General features: G+C 46.8%; 1 protein-coding gene across 1 annotated transcript in view; it reads left to right on the top strand.

Annotated features, from left to right (window-relative positions):
• LOC121575741 (glutamate receptor-interacting protein 2) overlaps positions 1-17,500 on the top strand; it is a 157,719-nt gene that overhangs the window by 52,588 nt on the left and 87,631 nt on the right. Inside the window, exons 9-10 of the mRNA XM_045223211.1 lie at positions 3,799-3,946; positions 10,370-10,539. Of these exons, the coding sequence (XP_045079146.1) occupies positions 3,799-3,946; positions 10,370-10,539 (318 nt within the window). The remainder of the gene's footprint in view (positions 1-3,798; positions 3,947-10,369; positions 10,540-17,500) is intronic.

The following is a 17,500-nucleotide window of genomic DNA, read 5'->3' as shown; positions in this document are numbered from 1 at the left end:
TATATTGACTCAACAAACCCCGGCCACTTCAGGGACTACAAGCTTCACTTGAACCGAGAGTGGAAAAATAAAAATGCCATTACCAGCCTGTACCAGTATCAAAATACTCTATGTACCAGTCAGGACCAGCAAGTCCCAGCCTGCCTCAGCTCAACATTTTTTTAGTTTAACTAGTCGACACTTGAACGTCTGTGTCCTTCCTCAAGAGGGGCATCTGGGGTCTTTGTCCGTAATCAAGAGGAGGCGTCTGGGGTCTGTGTCCGTCATCAAGAGGAGGCGTCTGGGGTCTGTGTCCCTCCTGGAGAGGAGGCATCTGGGGTCTGTTTCCCTCCTGGAGAGGGGCATGTGGGAAAATTCTACTTCAGATTGGAGAAAAAACCCATTCTGCACTGAAGAAACATTGTGTTTGTTCTTCTCAGACAGGAAGTTAAGTGGTGCTCCTGCTACTCTCCACGGGACGGAGTTTTCTCTCTCTGGTCTCGTTTCCTTTTAATTGTGAATCTCAAATAGCAGGTTTTCTGTCTGGCTGAGTGGCAGGTTTGGAGACCCTTCAGCTCCTCCCTGTAGTGAGGGTGAAGTGGTTACTCAGTGTTGCCAGATTCTGATGACTCTTTTACAGCCCAGTAAAAGCCACCTTGCACCCCAGCCCGCCCTAGCCAGCCTAGCCCACTGGATCAAGGAGAACTACAGCCCCCCAGTCTCCCTCTACACAGGGTTCTCTGGCATGGTATAATTACAGTGAGGGGAAAAAAGTATTTGATCCCCTGCTGATTTTGTACGTTTTCCCACTGACAAAGAAATGATCAGTCTATAATTTTAATGGTAGGTTTATTTGAACAGTGAGAGACAGAATAACAAACAAAAAATCAAGAAAGACACATGTCAAAAATGTTATAAATTGATTTGCATTTTAATGAGGGAAATAAGTATTTGACCCCCTCTCAATCAGAAAGATTTCTGGCTCCCAGGTGTCTTTTATACAGGTAACGAGCTGAGATTAGGAGCACACTCTTAAAGGGAGTACTCTTAATCTCAGTTTGTTACCTGTATAAAAGACACCTGTCCACAGAAGCAATCAATCAATCAGATTCCAAACTCTCCACCATGGCCAAGACCAAAGAGCTCTCCAAGGATGTCAGGGACAAGATTGTAGACCTACACAAGGCTGGAATGGGCTACAAGACCATCGCCAAGCAGCTTGGTGAGAAGGTGACAACAGTTGGTGCGATTATTCGCAAATGGAAGAAACACAAAAGAACTGTCAATCTCCCTCGGCCTGGGGCTCCATGCAAGATCTCACCTCGTGGAGTTGCAATGATCATGAGAACGGTGAGGAATCAGCCCAGAACTACATGGGAGGATCTTGTCAATGATCTCAAGGCAGCTGGGACCATAGTCACCAAGAAAACAGGTAACACACTACGCCATGAAGGACTGAAATCCTGCAGCGCCCGCAAGGTCCCCCTACTCAAGAAAGCACATATACATGCCTGTCTGAAGTTTGCCAATGAACATCTGAATGATTCAGAGGAGAACTGGGTGAAAGTGTTGTGGTCAGATGAGACCAAAATGGAGCTCTTTGGCATCAACTCAACTCGCCGTGTTTGGAGGAGGAGGAATGCTGCCTATGACCCCAAGAACACCATCCCCACCGTCAAACATGGAGGTGGAAACATTATGCTTTGGGGGTGTTTTTCTGCTAAGGGGACAGGACAACTTCACCGCATCAAAGGGACGATGGACGGGGCCATGTACCGTCAAATCTTGGGTGAGAACCTCCTTCCCTCAGCCAGGGCATTCAAAATGTGTCGTGGATGGGTATTCCAGCATGACAATTACCCAAAACACACGGCCAAGGCAACAAAGGAGTGGCTCAAGAAAAAGCACATTAAGGTCCTGGAGTGGCCTAGCCAGTCTCCAGACCTTAATCCCATAGAAAATCTGTGGAGGGAGCTGAAGGTTCGAGTTGCCAAACGTCAGCCTCGAAACCTTAATGACTTGGAGAATATCTGCAAAGAGGAGTGGGACAAAATCCCTCCTGAGATGTGTGAAAACCTGGTGGCCAACTACAAGAAACGTCTGACCACTGTGATTGCCAACAAGGGTTTTGCCACCAAGTACTAAGTCATGTTTTGCAGAGGGGTCAAATACTTATTTCCCTCATTAAAATGCAAATCCATTTATAACATTTTTGACGTGTTTTTCTGGATTTTTTTGTTGTTATTCTGTCTCTCACTGTTAAAATAAACCTACCATTAAAATTACAGACTGAGTGGGCAAACGTACAAAATCAGCAGGGGATCAAATACTTTTTTCCCTCACTGTTCGTACTGTGGCTGGAACAAGAAGAACTACAGCCCCCAGACTCCCTCTACACAGGGTTCTCTGGCATGGTATAATTATGTACTGGGACTGAAACGGGGAGAACTACAGCCCCCAGACTCCCTCTACACAGGGTTCTCTGGCATGGTATAATTATGTACTGGGACTGAAACGGGGAGAACTACAGCCCCCAGACTCCCTCTACACAGGGTTCTCTGGCATGGTATAATTATGTACTGGGACTGAAACGGGAGAACTACAGCCCCCAGACTCCCTCTACACAGGGTTCTCTGGCATGGTATAATTATGTACTGGGACTGAAACGGGGAGAACTACAGCCCCCAGACTCCCTCTACACAGGGTTCTCTGGCATGGTATAATTATGTACTGGGACTGAAACGGGGAGAACTACAGCCCCCAGACTCCCTCTACACAGGGTTCTCTGGCATGGTATAATTATGTACTGGGACTGAAACGGGGAGAACTACAGCCCCCAGACTCCCTCTACACAGGGTTCTCTGGCATGGTATAATTATGTACTGGGACTGAAACGGGGAGAACTACAGCTCCCAGACTCCCTCTACACTGGGTCCAAGTCAGCCATGGCAGACTAGCTGTTATACAAAAGTCTGCGTGTTCTCTTCAAATATCATACCATGCAGACCATAAGCCCCTCTATAGAGTATGGATGGTGTGTGGTAAATGGTTGATGCACTTAGCTAGCTGCAGATTTACATTTTAGTCCAGAGCAATTAGGGTTAAGTGCCTTGCTCAAGGGAACATCGACAGATTTTTCACCTAGTCGGCTCGGGGATTCGAACCAGCGACCTTTCGGTTACTGGCCCAACGCTAGGCTACCTGCCGCCCCAGATCTCTAGGGCTTAGAAAGGAGACATGGGAAACAGCAACTGTCTCTTTGTCCTCCAAACCTCATCCAATATTACAGATTACGACTATCAACTACCGCAATATAGTGTACAAAAACGTTATTCAATAGCTGTATTTTCCTGACCACAGCACTGCTGGTTTCCATGCTTCCCCTCTAATCATGGATTCACACCTGGGACACCAGATGAGTGGACTGAACTCTCTCTGGTCAGTGAAGGAAAGTAATTGACCAATTATGGTAAATCAGGTAAAAAAAAAGAAAAGCGCTTCAGTCCTAAAGAGCTGGAACTGAACTGCCCTGGACTATAATGACAGCTAATTGTCCCATGTTCCTGCTGTTAACCTCTCATTGTAATAACTTTCTGGGAGGTGGACTCTGAATGCCATATCGTAGTCATCATACAGTTGCAGGGACTAAAAAAGTTTAAACCCTGTACTGTGGAACAGTATTTCCTTTGTCTAACTATCAATAGGAAATGCTAGAGCATTGCATGAGTATTGTGAGTTATTCTGCCAAAACTGCGGCCCGCAACCTAACTTTTTATAGCCCGCAACCGTGTTCTATCAAGCTTCTTCTGTGCCTTTCAGATACTGTGACGAATGTGTCTGGTCCCCTATTGGTGGAGATCGCCAAGTCACCTGGGGTGGCGCTGGGTATCACCTTGACAACCGCCACGCACAGGAACAAACAGGTCATCGTCATCGACAAGATCAAAGCAGCTAGCGTGGTGGACAGGTGAGCTGACAGACCCATAGCTAGCGTGGTGGACAGGTGAGCTGACAGACCCATAGCTAGCGTGGTGGACAGGTGAGCTGACAGACCCATAGCTAGCGTGGTGGACAGGTGAGCTGACAGACCCATAGCTAGCGTGGTGGACAGGTGAGCTGACAGACCCATAGCTAGCGTGGTGGACAGGTGAGCTGACAGACCCATAGCTAGCGTGGTGGACAGGTGAGCTGACAGACCCATAGCTAGCGTGGTGGACAGGTGAGCTGACAGACCCATAGCTAGCGTGGTGGACAGGTGAGCTGACAGACCCATAGCTAGCGTGGTGGACAGGTGAGCTGACAGACCCATAGCTAGCGTGGTGGACAGGTGAGCTGACAGACCCATAGCTAGCGTGGTGGACAGGGGCGCTGACAGACCCATAGCTAGCGTGGTGGACAGGTGAGCTGACAGACCCATAGCTAGCGTGGTGGACACGTGAGCTGACAGACCCATAGCTAGCGTGGTGGACAGGTGAGCTGACAGACCCATAGCTAGCGTGGTGGACAGGTGAGCTGACAGACCCATAGCTAGCGTGGTGGACAGGTGAGCTGACAGACCCATAGCTAGCGTGGTGGACAGGTGAGCTGACAGACCCATAGCTAGCGTGGTGGACAGGTGAGCTGACAGACCCATAGCTAGCGTGGTGGACAGGTGAGCTGACAGACCCATAGCTAGCGTGGTGGACAGGTGAGCTGACAGACCCATAGCTAGCGTGGTGGACAGGTGAGCTGACAGACCCATAGCTAGCGTGGTGGACAGGTGAGCTGACAGACCCATAGCTATCGTGGTGGACAGGTGAGCTGACAGACCCATAGCTAAGCGTGGTGGACAGGTGAGCTGACAGACCCATAGCTAGCGTGGTGGACAGGTGAGCTGACAGACCCATAGCTAGCGTGGTGGACAGGTGAGCTGACAGACCTATAGCTAGCGTGGTGGACAGGTGAGCTGACAGACCCATAGCTAGCGTGGTGGACAGGTGAGCTGACAGACCCATAGCTAGCGTGGTGGACAGGTGAGCTGACAGACCCATAGCTAGCGTGGTGGACAGGTGAGCTGACAGACCCATAGCTAGCGTGGTGGACAGGGGCGCTGACAGACCCATAGCTAGCGTGGTGGACAGGTGAGCTGACAGACCCATAGCTAGCGTGGTGGACAGGTGAGCTGACAGACCCATATCTAGCGTGGTGGACAGGTGAGCGGACAGACCCATAGCTAGCGTGGTGGACAGGTGAGCTGACAGACCCATAGCTAGCGTGGTGGACAGGTGGGCTGACAGACCCATAGCTAGCGTGGTGGACAGGTGAGCTGACAGACCCATAGCTAGCGTGGTGGACAGGTGAGCGGACAGACCCATAGCTAGCGTGGTGGACAGGTGAGCTGACAGACCCATAGCTAGCGTGGTGGACAGGTGGGCTGACAGACCCATAGCTAGCGTGGTGGACAGGTGAGCTGACAGACCCATAGCTAGCGTGGTGGACAGGTGAGCTGACAGACCCATAGCTAGCGTGGTGGACAGGTGAGCTGACAGACCCATAGCTAGCGTGGTGGACAGGTGAGCTGACACACCCATAGCTATCTCATTAATGTTTTAATGGACTGAATAACTACCAAATACAACCTTTTTTAATCTGTTAAACATTGATAACAGTATCATAGTGTGGGACCTTTATTGTGATAACATAATGTGCGGGACTCTTATTTTGAAATGTTATTCTGGCTCTTGGGAGAAGAGCAAAGGGTAATGCTGCAGTCTTGAGATTGCAGTGGAAGGAGCAGCTACGCTCTTAATACGTTGTCCCTATAAGTTGTGTAGCACTCTGTTAAACATTGAGTCTTAACACTGAAGTCGCAGTGTCCTTGGTTTACAATCTTATCACCGGCCTTACAACAGCTTGGTGGACAGGTGAGACACGTTCTCCTTACTGCATCCACACTCAGAGAAACAGACAGTCTACCTATCACGTCATTCCTCAGATAGACAGTCTACCTATCACACCATTCATCAGATAGACAGTCTACCTATCACGTCATTCCTCAGATAGACAGTCTACCTATCACATCATTCCTCAGATAGACAGTCTACCTATCACATCATTCCTCAGATAGACAGTCTACCTATCACATCATTCATCAGATAGACAGTCTACCCATCACATAATTCCTCAGATAGACAGTCTACCTATCACGTCATTCCTCAGATAGACAGTCTACCTATCACATCATTCCTCAGATAGACAGTCTACCTATCACATCATTCCTCAGATAGACAGTCTACCTATCACATCATTCCTCAGATAGACAGTCTACCTATCACATCATTCCTCAGATAGACAGTCTACCTATCACATCATTCCTCAGATAGACAGTCTACCTATCACATCATTCCTCAGATAGACAGTCTACCTATCACGTCATTCATCAGATAGACAGTCTACCTATCACGTCATTCCTCAGATAGACAGTCTACCTATCACGTCATTCCTCAGATAGACAGTCTACCTATCACATCATTCCTCAGATAGACAGTCTACCTATCACGTCATTCATCAGATAGACAGTCTACCTATCACGTCATTCCTCAGATAGACAGTCTACCTATCACGTCATTCCTCAGATAGACAGTCTACCTATCACGTCATTCCTCAGATAGACAGTCTACCTATCACATCATTCCTCAGATAGACAGTCTACCTATCACATCATTCCTCAGATAGACGGTCTACGTATCACATCATTCCTCAGATAGACAGTCTACCTATCACATCATTCCTCAGATAGACAGTCTACCTATCACATCATTCCTCAGATAGACAGTCTACCTATTACGTCATTCCTCAGATAGACCGTCTACCTATCACATCATTCCTCAGATAGACAGTCTACCTATCACATCATTCCTCAGATAGACAGTCTACCTATCACATCATTCCTCAGATAGACAGTCTACCTATCACATCATTCCTCAGATAGACAGTCTACCTATCACATCATTCCTCAGATAGACAGTCTACCTATTACGTCATTCCTCAGATAGACAGTCTACCTATCACATCATTCCTCAGATAGACAGTCTACCTATCACATCATTCCTCAGATAGACAGTCTACCTATCACATCATTCCTCAGATAGACAGTCTACCTATCACATCATTCCTCAGATAGACAGTCTACCTATCACATCATTCCTCAGATAGACAGTCTACCTATCACATCATTCCTCAGATAGACAGTCTACCTATCACATCATTCCTCAGATAGACAGTCTACCTATCACATCATTCCTCAGATAGACAGTCTACCTATCACATCATTCCTCAGATAGACAGTCTACCTATCACATCATTCCTCAGATAGACAGTCTACCTATCACATCATTCCTCAGATAGACAGTCTACCTATCACATCATTCCTCAGATAGACAGTCTACCTATCACATCATTCCTCAGATAGACAGTCTACCTATCACATCATTCCTCAGATAGACAGTCTACCTATCACATCATTCCTCAGATAGACAGTCTACCTATCACATCATTCCTCAGATAGACAGTCTACCTATCACATCATTCCTCAGATAGACAGTCTACCTATCACATCATTCCTCAGATAGACAGTCTACCTATCACATCATTCCTCAGATAGACAGTCTACCTATCACATCATTCCTCAGATAGACAGTCTACCTATCACATCATTCCTCAGATAGACAGTCTACCTATCACATCATTCCTCAGATAGACAGTCTACCTATCACATCATTCCTCAGATAGACAGTCTACCTATCACATCATTCCTCAGATAGACAGTCTACCTATCACATCATTCCTCAGATAGACAGTCTACCTATCACATCATTCCTCAGATAGACAGTCTACCTATCACATCATTCCTCAGATAGACAGTCTACCTATCACATCATTCCTCAGATAGACAGTCTACCTATCACATCATTCCTCAGATAGACAGTCTACCTATCACATCATTCCTCAGATAGACAGTCTACCTATCACATCATTCCTCAGATAGACAGTCTACCTATCACATCATTCCTCAGATAGACAGTCTACCTATCACATCATTCCTCAGATAGACAGTCTACCTATCACATCATTCCTCAGATAGACAGTCTACCTATCACATCATTCCTCAGATAGACAGTCTACCTATCACATCATTCCTCAGATAGACAGTCTACCTATCACATCATTCCTCAGATAGACAGTCTACCTATCACATCATTCCTCAGATAGACAGTCTACCTATCACGTCATTCCTCAGATAGACAGTCTACCTATCACATCATTCCTCAGATAGACAGTCTACCTATCACATCATTCCTCAGATAGACAGTCTACCTATCACATCATTCCTCAGATAGACAGTCTACCTATCACATCATTCATCAGATAGACAGTCTACCTATCACGTCATTCCTCAGATAGACAGTCTACCTATCACATCATTCCTCAGATAGACAGTCTACCTATCACATCATTCCTCAGATAGACAGTCTACCTATCACATCATTCCTCAGATAGACAGTCTACCTATCACATCATTCCTCAGATAGACAGTCTACCTATCACATCATTCCTCAGATAGACAGTCTACCTATCACATCATTCCTCAGATAGACAGTCTACCTATTACGTCATTCCTCAGATAGACAGTCTACCTATCACATCATTCCTCAGATAGACAGTCTACCTATCACATCATTCCTCAGATAGACAGTCTACCTATCACATCATTCCTCAGATAGACAGTCTACCTATCACATCATTCCTCAGATAGACAGTCTACCTATCACATCATTCCTCAGATAGACAGTCTACCTATCACATCATTCCTCAGATAGACAGTCTACCTATCACATCATTCCTCAGATAGACAGTCTACCTATCACATCATTCCTCAGATAGACAGTCTACCTATCACATCATTCCTCAGATAGACAGTCTACCTATCACACCATTCCTCAGATAGACAGTCTACCTATCACGTCATTCCTCAGATAGACAGTCTACCTATCACGTCATTCCTCAGATAGACAGTCTACCTATCACATCATTCCTCAGATAGACAGTCTACCTATCACATCATTCCTCAGATAGACAGTCTACCTATCACATCATTCCTCAGATAGACAGTCTACCTATCACATCATTCCTCAGATAGACAGTCTACCTATCACATCATTCCTCAGATAGACAGTCTACCTATCACATCATTCCTCAGATAGACAGTCTACCTATTACGTCATTCCTCAGATAGACCGTCTACCTATCACATCATTCCTCAGATAGACAGTCTACCTATCACATCATTCCTCAGATAGACAGTCTACCTATCACATCATTCCTCAGATAGACAGTCTACCTATCACATCATTCCTCAGATAGACAGTCTACCTATCACGTCATTCCTCAGATAGACAGTCTACCTATCACATCATTCCTCAGATAGACAGTCTACCTATCACATCATTCCTCAGATAGACAGTCTACCTATCACATCATTCCTCAGATAGACAGTCTACCTATTACGATCATTCCTCAGATATACAGTCTACCTATCACATCATTCCTCAGATAGACAGTCTACCTATCACATCATTCCTCAGATAGACAGTCTACCTATCACATCATTCCTCAGATAGACAGTCTACCTATCACGTCATTCCTCAGATAGACAGTCTACCTATCACATCATTCCTCAGATAGACAGTCTACCTATCACATCATTCCTCAGATAGACAGTCTACCTATCACATCATTCCTCAGATAGACAGTCTACCTATCACATCATTCCTCAGATAGACAGTCTACCTATCACATCATTCCTCAGATAGACAGTCTACCTATCACATCATTCCTCAGATAGACAGTCTACCTATCACACCATTCCTCAGATAGACAGTCTACCTATCACGTCATTCATCAGATAGACAGTCTACCTATCACGTCATTCCTCAGATAGACAGTCTACCTATCACATCATTCCTCAGATAGACAGTCTACCTATCACATCATTCCTCAGATAGACAGTCTACCTATCACATCATTCCTCAGATAGACAGTCTACCTATCACGTCATTCAACAGGTACTGTATACAGTTCAGCAAAGCAGTGAGCAGCAGTGATTCAGAGGGTACCCAATGTTGCTGCTATACCAGATTAATCTGGTTCGAGGTACTCAGGAGACCACACTAGAATACAAATACTTAAGTACCTATCTCTCTCTCTCTTGTTTCTGTCTCTCTCTCTCTCTCTCTCGCTCTCTCTCTCTCTCTCTCTCTCTCTCTCTCTCTCTCTCTCTCTCTCTCTCTCTCTCTCTCTCTCTCTCTCTCTCTCTCTCTCTCTCTCTCTCTGTCTCTCTCTTTCTCTCCAGGTGTGGAGCTCTCCATATAGGGGACCACATCCTGTCCATCGATGGGACCAGCACAGAGCACTGTTCAGTCCTAGAGGCCACACAGCTACTAGCCAGCACCTCAGACCAGGCCAAGCTAGAGATCCTCTCTGCCCACCACAGCAGACTGCCTAACAAACCACAGGACACTGGTGAGTATGGAGAGATAACACACAGCAGGGACGGGCCTGTGATTTTTCTTGCCGTTAGTTGTTTTAATTAGCTGCACTGAACTTAATGTTTCCCCATGAGTATAACACTGAGATATGCTTGCACACACACACACACACACACACACACACACAGCAGGGACAGGCCTGTGATTTCGCTTGCCGTCAGTTGTTTTAATTAGCTGTACTGAGCTTAATGTTTCCCAATGAGTATAACACTGAGAACCAGATTTATTCAGAGATGCACACAGGCCAAAAATCCAAAAATCTCAGTCAGAGTAGAACAATTAGTGTGATACAAACAAAAAAGCTTTTCACACAACATGACATGTCATGCATCCATTCCTGCAGTGGATTCTAACTAATTCCTGCAGTGGATTCTAACTAATCTAGAGAGCCACAGCAGGGCAGACTAGAGCATAGCAGACTAGAGCACAGCAGACTAGAGCAGGGCAGACTAGAGCACAGCAGACTAGAGCAGGGCAGACTAGAGCAGGGCAGACTAGAGCACAGCAGACTAGAGCAGGGCAGACTAGAGCAGGGCAGACTAGAGCAGACTAGAGCAGGGCAGACTAGAGCACAGCAGACTAGAGCACAGCAGACTAGAGCACAGCAGACTAGAGCAGACTAGAGCACAGCAGACTAGAGCACAGCAGACTAGAGCACAGCAGACTAGAGCACAGCAGACTAGAGCACAGCAGACTAGAGCACAGTAGACTAGAGCACAGCAGACTAGAGCAGGGCAGACTAGAGCAGACTAGAGCACAGCAGACTAGAGCACAGCAGACTAGAGCAGGGCAGACTAGAGCAGGGTAGACTAGAGCAGGGCAGACTAGAGCAGACTAGAGCAGGGCAGACTAGAGCACAGCAGACTAGAGCACAGCAGACTAGAGCACAGCAGACTAGAGCACAGCAGACTAGAGCAGACTAGAGCACAGCAGACTAGAGCAGGGCAGACTAGAGCACAACAGACTAGAGCACAGCAGACTAGAGCACAGCAGACTAGAGCACAGTAGACTAGAGCAGACTAGAGCACAGCAGACTAGAGCACAGCAGACTAGAGCACAGCAGACTAGAGCAGGGCAGACTAGAGCAGGGCAGACTAGAGCAGGGCAGACTAGAGCAGGGCAGACTAGAGCACAGCAGACTAGAGCACAGCAGACTAGAGCACAGTAGACTAGAGCACAGCAGACTAGAGCAGACTAGAGCACAACAGACTAGAGCACAGCAGACTAGAGCACAACAGACTAGAGCACAGCAGACTAGAGCACAACAGACTAGAGCAGACTAGAGCACAGCAGACTAGAGCAGACTAGAGCACAACAGACTAGAGCACAGCAGACTAGAGCACAGCAGACTAGAGCACAGCAGACTAGAGCACAGCAGACTAGAGCACAACAGACTAGAGCACAACAGACTAGAGCAGACTAGAGCACAGCAGACTAGAGCACAGCAGACTAGAGCACAGCAGACTAGAGCACAACAGACTAGAGCACAACAGACTAGAGCAGACTAGAGCACAGCAGACTAGAGCACAACAGACTAGAGCACAACAGACTAGAGCAGACTAGAGCACAGCAGACTAGAGCAGACTAGAGCACAACAGACTAGAGCAGACTAGAGCACAGCAGACTAGAGCACAGCAGACTAGAGCACAACAGACTAGAGCACAACAGACTAGAGAAGACTAGAGCAGGGCAGACTAGAGCACAGCAGACTAGAGCACAGCAGACTAGAGCAGACTAGAGCAGACTAGAGCAGGGCAGACTAGAGCAGACTAGAGCACAGCAGACTAGAGCACAGCAGACTAGAGCACAGCAGACTAGAGCACAACAGACTAGAGCACAACAGACTAGAGCACAGCAGACTAGAGCACAACAGACTAGAGAAGACTAGAGCAGGGCAGACTAGAGCACAGCAGACTAGAGCACAGCAGACTAGAGCAGACTAGAGCACAACAGACTAGAGTAGACTAGAGCACAACAGACTAGAGCACAGCAGACTAGAGCACAGCAGACTAGAGCACAGCAGACTAGAGCACAGCAGACTAGAGCAGACTAGAGCACAACAGACTAGAGCAGACTAGAGCACAGCAGACTAGAGCACAGCAGACTAGAGCACAACAGACTAGAGCACAACAGACTAGAGAAGACTAGAGCAGGGCAGACTAGAGCACAGCAGACTAGAGCACAGCAGACTAGAGCAGACTAGAGCAGACTAGAGCAGGGCAGACTAGAGCAGACTAGAGCACAGCAGACTAGAGCACAGCAGACTAGAGCACAGCAGACTAGAGCACAGCAGACTAGAGCACAACAGACTAGAGCAGACTAGAGCAGGGCAGACTAGAGCAGGACAGACTAGAGCAGACTATAGCAGGGCAGACTAGAGCAGGACAGACTAGAGCAGGGCAGACTGGAGCAGACTAGAGCAGGACAGACTAAAGCAGACTAGAGCAGGACAGACTAGAGCAGGGTACACTATAGCAGGACAGACTATAGAAAGGCAGACTAGAGCAGACTAAAGCAGACTAGAGCAGGACAGACTACAGCAGGACAGACTAGAGCAGACTAGAGCAGACTAGATCAGGACAGACTAGAGCAGGGCAGACTGGAGCAGACTAGAGCAGGACAGACTAGAGCAGGGCAGACTGGAGCAGACTAGAGCAGGACAGACTAGAGCAGGGCAGACTGGAGCAGACTAGAGCAGGGTAGACTAAAGCAGACTAGAGCAGGGTAGACTAAAGCAGACTAGAGCAGGGTAGACTAAAGCAGACTAGAGCAGGACAGACTAGAGCAGACTAGAGCAGACTAGAGCAGGGTAGACTAAAGCAGACTAGAGCAGGGTAGACTAAAGCAGACTAGAGCAGGACAGACTAGAGCAGGGTAGACTAAAGCAGACTAGAGCAGGGTAGACTAGAGCAGACTAGAGCAGACTAGAGCAGGACAGACTAAAGCAGACTAGAGCAGGGTAGACTAAAGCAGACTAGAGCAGGGTAGACTAAAGCAGACTAGAGCAGGGTAGACTAAAGCAGACTAGAGCAGGGTAGACTAAAGCAGACTAGAGCAGGGTAGACTAAAGCAGACTAGAGCAAGACAGACTAGAGCAGGGTAGACTAAAGCAGACTAGAGCAGGGTAGACTAAAGCAGACTAGAGCAGGTTAGACTAAAGCAGACTAAAGCAGACTAGAGCAGGACAGACTAGAGCAGGGCAGACTAAAGCAGACTAGAGCAGGGTAGACTAAAGCAGACTAGAGCAGGACAGACTAGAGCAGACTAGAGCAGGATAGACTAGAGCAGACTAGAGAAAGGCAGACTAGAGCAGACTACAGCAGACTAGAGCAGGACAGACTAGAGCAGACTAGAGCAAGATAGACTAGAGCAGACTAGAGAAAGGCAGACTAGAGCAGGGCAGACTAGAGCAGGGCAGACTAGAGCAGGGCAGACTAGAGCACAGCAGACTAGAGCACAGCAGACTAGAGCAGACTAGAGCACAACAGACTAGAGCACAGCAGACTAGAGCACAACAGACTAGAGCACAGCAGACTAGAGCACAACAGACTAGAGCAGACTAGAGCACAGCAGACTAGAGCAGACTAGAGCACAACAGACTAGAGCACAGCAGACTAGAGCACAGCAGACTAGAGCACAGCAGACTAGAGCACAGCAGACTAGAGCACAACAGACTAGAGCACAACAGACTAGAGCAGACTAGAGCACAGCAGACTAGAGCACAGCAGACTAGAGCACAGCAGACTAGAGCACAACAGACTAGAGCACAACAGACTAGAGCAGACTAGAGCAGGGTAGACTAAAGCAGACTAGAGCAGGTTAGACTAAAGCAGACTAAAGCAGACTAGAGCAGGACAGACTAGAGCAGGGCAGACTAAAGCAGACTAGAGCAGGGTAGACTAAAGCAGACTAGAGCAGGGTAGACTAAAGCAGACTAGAGCAAGACAGACTAGAGCAGGGTAGACTAAAGCAGACTAGAGCAGGGTAGACTAAAGCAGACTAGAGCAGGTTAGACTAAAGCAGACTAAAGCAGACTAGAGCAGGACAGACTAGAGCAGGGCAGACTAAAGCAGACTAGAGCAGGGTAGACTAAAGCAGACTAGAGCAGGACAGACTAGAGCAGACTAGAGCAGGATAGACTAGAGCAGACTAGAGAAAGGCAGACTAGAGCAGACTACAGCAGACTAGAGCAGGACAGACTAGAGCAGACTAGAGCAAGATAGACTAGAGCAGACTAGAGAAAGGCAGACTAGAGCAGGGCAGACTAGAGCAGGGCAGACTAGAGCAGGGCAGACTAGAGCACAGCAGACTAGAGCACAGCAGACTAGAGCAGACTAGAGCACAACAGACTAGAGCACAGCAGACTAGAGCACAACAGACTAGAGCACAGCAGACTAGAGCACAACAGACTAGAGCAGACTAGAGCACAGCAGACTAGAGCAGACTAGAGCACAGCAGACTAGAGCACAGCAGACTAGAGCACAGCAGACTAGAGCACAGCAGACTAGAGCACAGCAGACTAGGAGCACAACAGACTAGAGCACAACAGACTAGAGCAGACTAGAGCACAGCAGACTAGAGCACAGCAGACTAGAGCACAGCAGACTAGAGCACAACAGACTAGAGCACAACAGACTAGAGCAGACTAGAGCAGGGTAGACTAAAGCAGACTAGAGCAGGTTAGACTAAAGCAGACTAAAGCAGACTAGAGCAGGACAGACTAGAGCAGGGCAGACTAAAGCAGACTAGAGCAGGGTAGACTAAAGCAGACTAGAGCAGGACAGACTAGAGCAGACTAGAGCAGGATAGACTAGAGCAGACTAGAGAAAGGCAGACTAGAGCAGACTACAGCAGACTAGAGCAGACTAGAGCAGGATAGACTAGAGCAGACTAGAGAAAGGCAGACTAGAGCAGACTACAGCAGACTAGAGCAGGACAGACAAGAGTAGAGCAGGGCAGAGCAGAGTAAAACAGAACAGAACAACGCTCCCAGCCCTCAATGTGTGGAGGAGTAGGAGGTCCCTGATGCACCCAGACAGGCAGCATCTTGCAGGATCTGATTCATGCCTTCTATCTTGGTAATCTTATGCAAAAGGCTGCACTAGACATGCAGACATGTACAATCATCAGATGTTAAGGCAGTGGAAACTGGAGAGTTTATTTATTGTCACTGGCTATGCACTGAGGGGTTATGACTGGCTCAACTCAGTAGTGTGGTTAAACCATAGAGATACCGTATATAGTAAACTCTAGACACTGTACTTCAACTGTTATGTGTTCTTTCAGTTCTATTCAGTTCCCTTCTATTCAGTTCCCTTCTATTCAGTTCCATTCTATTCAGTTCCATTCTATTCAGTTCCATTCTATTCAGTTCCCTTCTATTCAGTTCCCTTCTATTCAGTTCCATTCTATTCAGTTCCATTCTATTCAGTTCCATTCTATTCAGTTCCCTTCTATTCAGTTCCATTCTATTCAGTTCCATTCTATTCAGTTCCATTCTATTCAGTTCCATTCTATTCAGTTCCCTTCTATTCAGTTCCCTTCTATTCAGTTCCCTTCTATTCAGTTCCATTCTATTCATTTCAATTCTATTCAGTTCCATTCTATTCAGTTCCATTCTATTCAGTTCCATTCTATTCAGTTCCATTCTATTCAGTTCCCTTCTATTCAGTTCCCTTCTATTCAGTTCCATTCTATTCAGTTCCATTCTATTCAGTTCCATTCTATTCAGTTCCATTCTATTCAGTTCCCTTCTATTCCGTTCGATTCTATTCAGTTCCATTCTATTCAGTTCCATTCTATTCAGTTCCATTCTATTCAGGTCCCTTCTATTCAGTTCCCTTCTATTCAGTTCCCTTCTATTCAGTTCCCTTCTATTCAGTTCCATTCTATTCAGTTCAATTCTATTCAGTTCCCTTCTATTCAGTTCCATTCTATTCAGTTCCATTCCAGAACCGTGTTCTTCTCACCTAATAGTTGATTCACACTTTTTTAACATTTGAAGTCGCCTCAGAAAATTACTGTTGAAATCTTCTTATGAGATCTGTCACTTCAGCTTGTGTAGCTGACTTCATGGTCATAATATTTGGCTGGCTTGTGAAGCTGACTTCATGGTCATCCTATCTGGCTGACCAATGGGGAGTGTTTGGGTGTGAGTGTGTGTGTGTGTGTGTGTGTGTGTGCATGTGAGTGTTTGTGTGCATGCGTGTGCGTGAGTGTGTCAGGGCCGGCATTATGGGTGGGCCTTAGGGGGCCTCACCCGCCCGTCCAAAGAAAATATTTGTATTTTGATAATTTATTTGACCGATACTCACGCTGACAGAAAGACGCATATACAGTGGCTTGCGAAAGTATTCACCCCCCTTGGCATTTTTCCTATTTTCTTGCCTTACAACCTGGAATTAAAATGGATTTCTTGGGGGTTTGTATCATTTCATTTACACAACATGCCTCCCACTTTGAAGATGCAAAATATTTTTTTGTGTGAAACAAACAAGAAATAAGACAAAAAAAACAGAACTTGAGTGTGCATAACTATTCACCCCCCCCCCCCCCAAAGTCAATACTTTGTAGAGCCACCTTTTGCAGCAATTACAGCTGCAAGTCTCTTGGGGTATGTCTCTATAAGCTTGGCACATCTAGCCACTGGGATTTTTGCCCATTCTTCAAGGCAAAACTGCTCCAGCTCCATCAAGTTGGATGGGTTCCGCTGGTGCACAGCAATCTTTAAGTCATACCACAGATTCTCAATTGGATTGAGGTCTGGGCTTTGACTAGGCCATTCCAAGACATTTAAATGTTTCCCCTTAAACCACTCAAGTGTTGCTTTAGCAGTATGCTTAGGGTCATTGTCCTGCTGGAAGGTGAACCTCCGTCCCAGTCTCAAATCTCTGGAAGACTGAAACAGGTTTCTCTCAAGAATTTCCCTGTATTTA

This window comes from Coregonus clupeaformis, chromosome 10 (assembly GCF_020615455.1).
Source record: "Coregonus clupeaformis isolate EN_2021a chromosome 10, ASM2061545v1, whole genome shotgun sequence".
NCBI classification, from domain to species: domain Eukaryota; kingdom Metazoa; phylum Chordata; class Actinopteri; order Salmoniformes; family Salmonidae; genus Coregonus; species Coregonus clupeaformis.
Note: the sequence above shows the minus strand (reverse complement) of the source record. Positions and strands in the feature narration are given on the sequence as shown.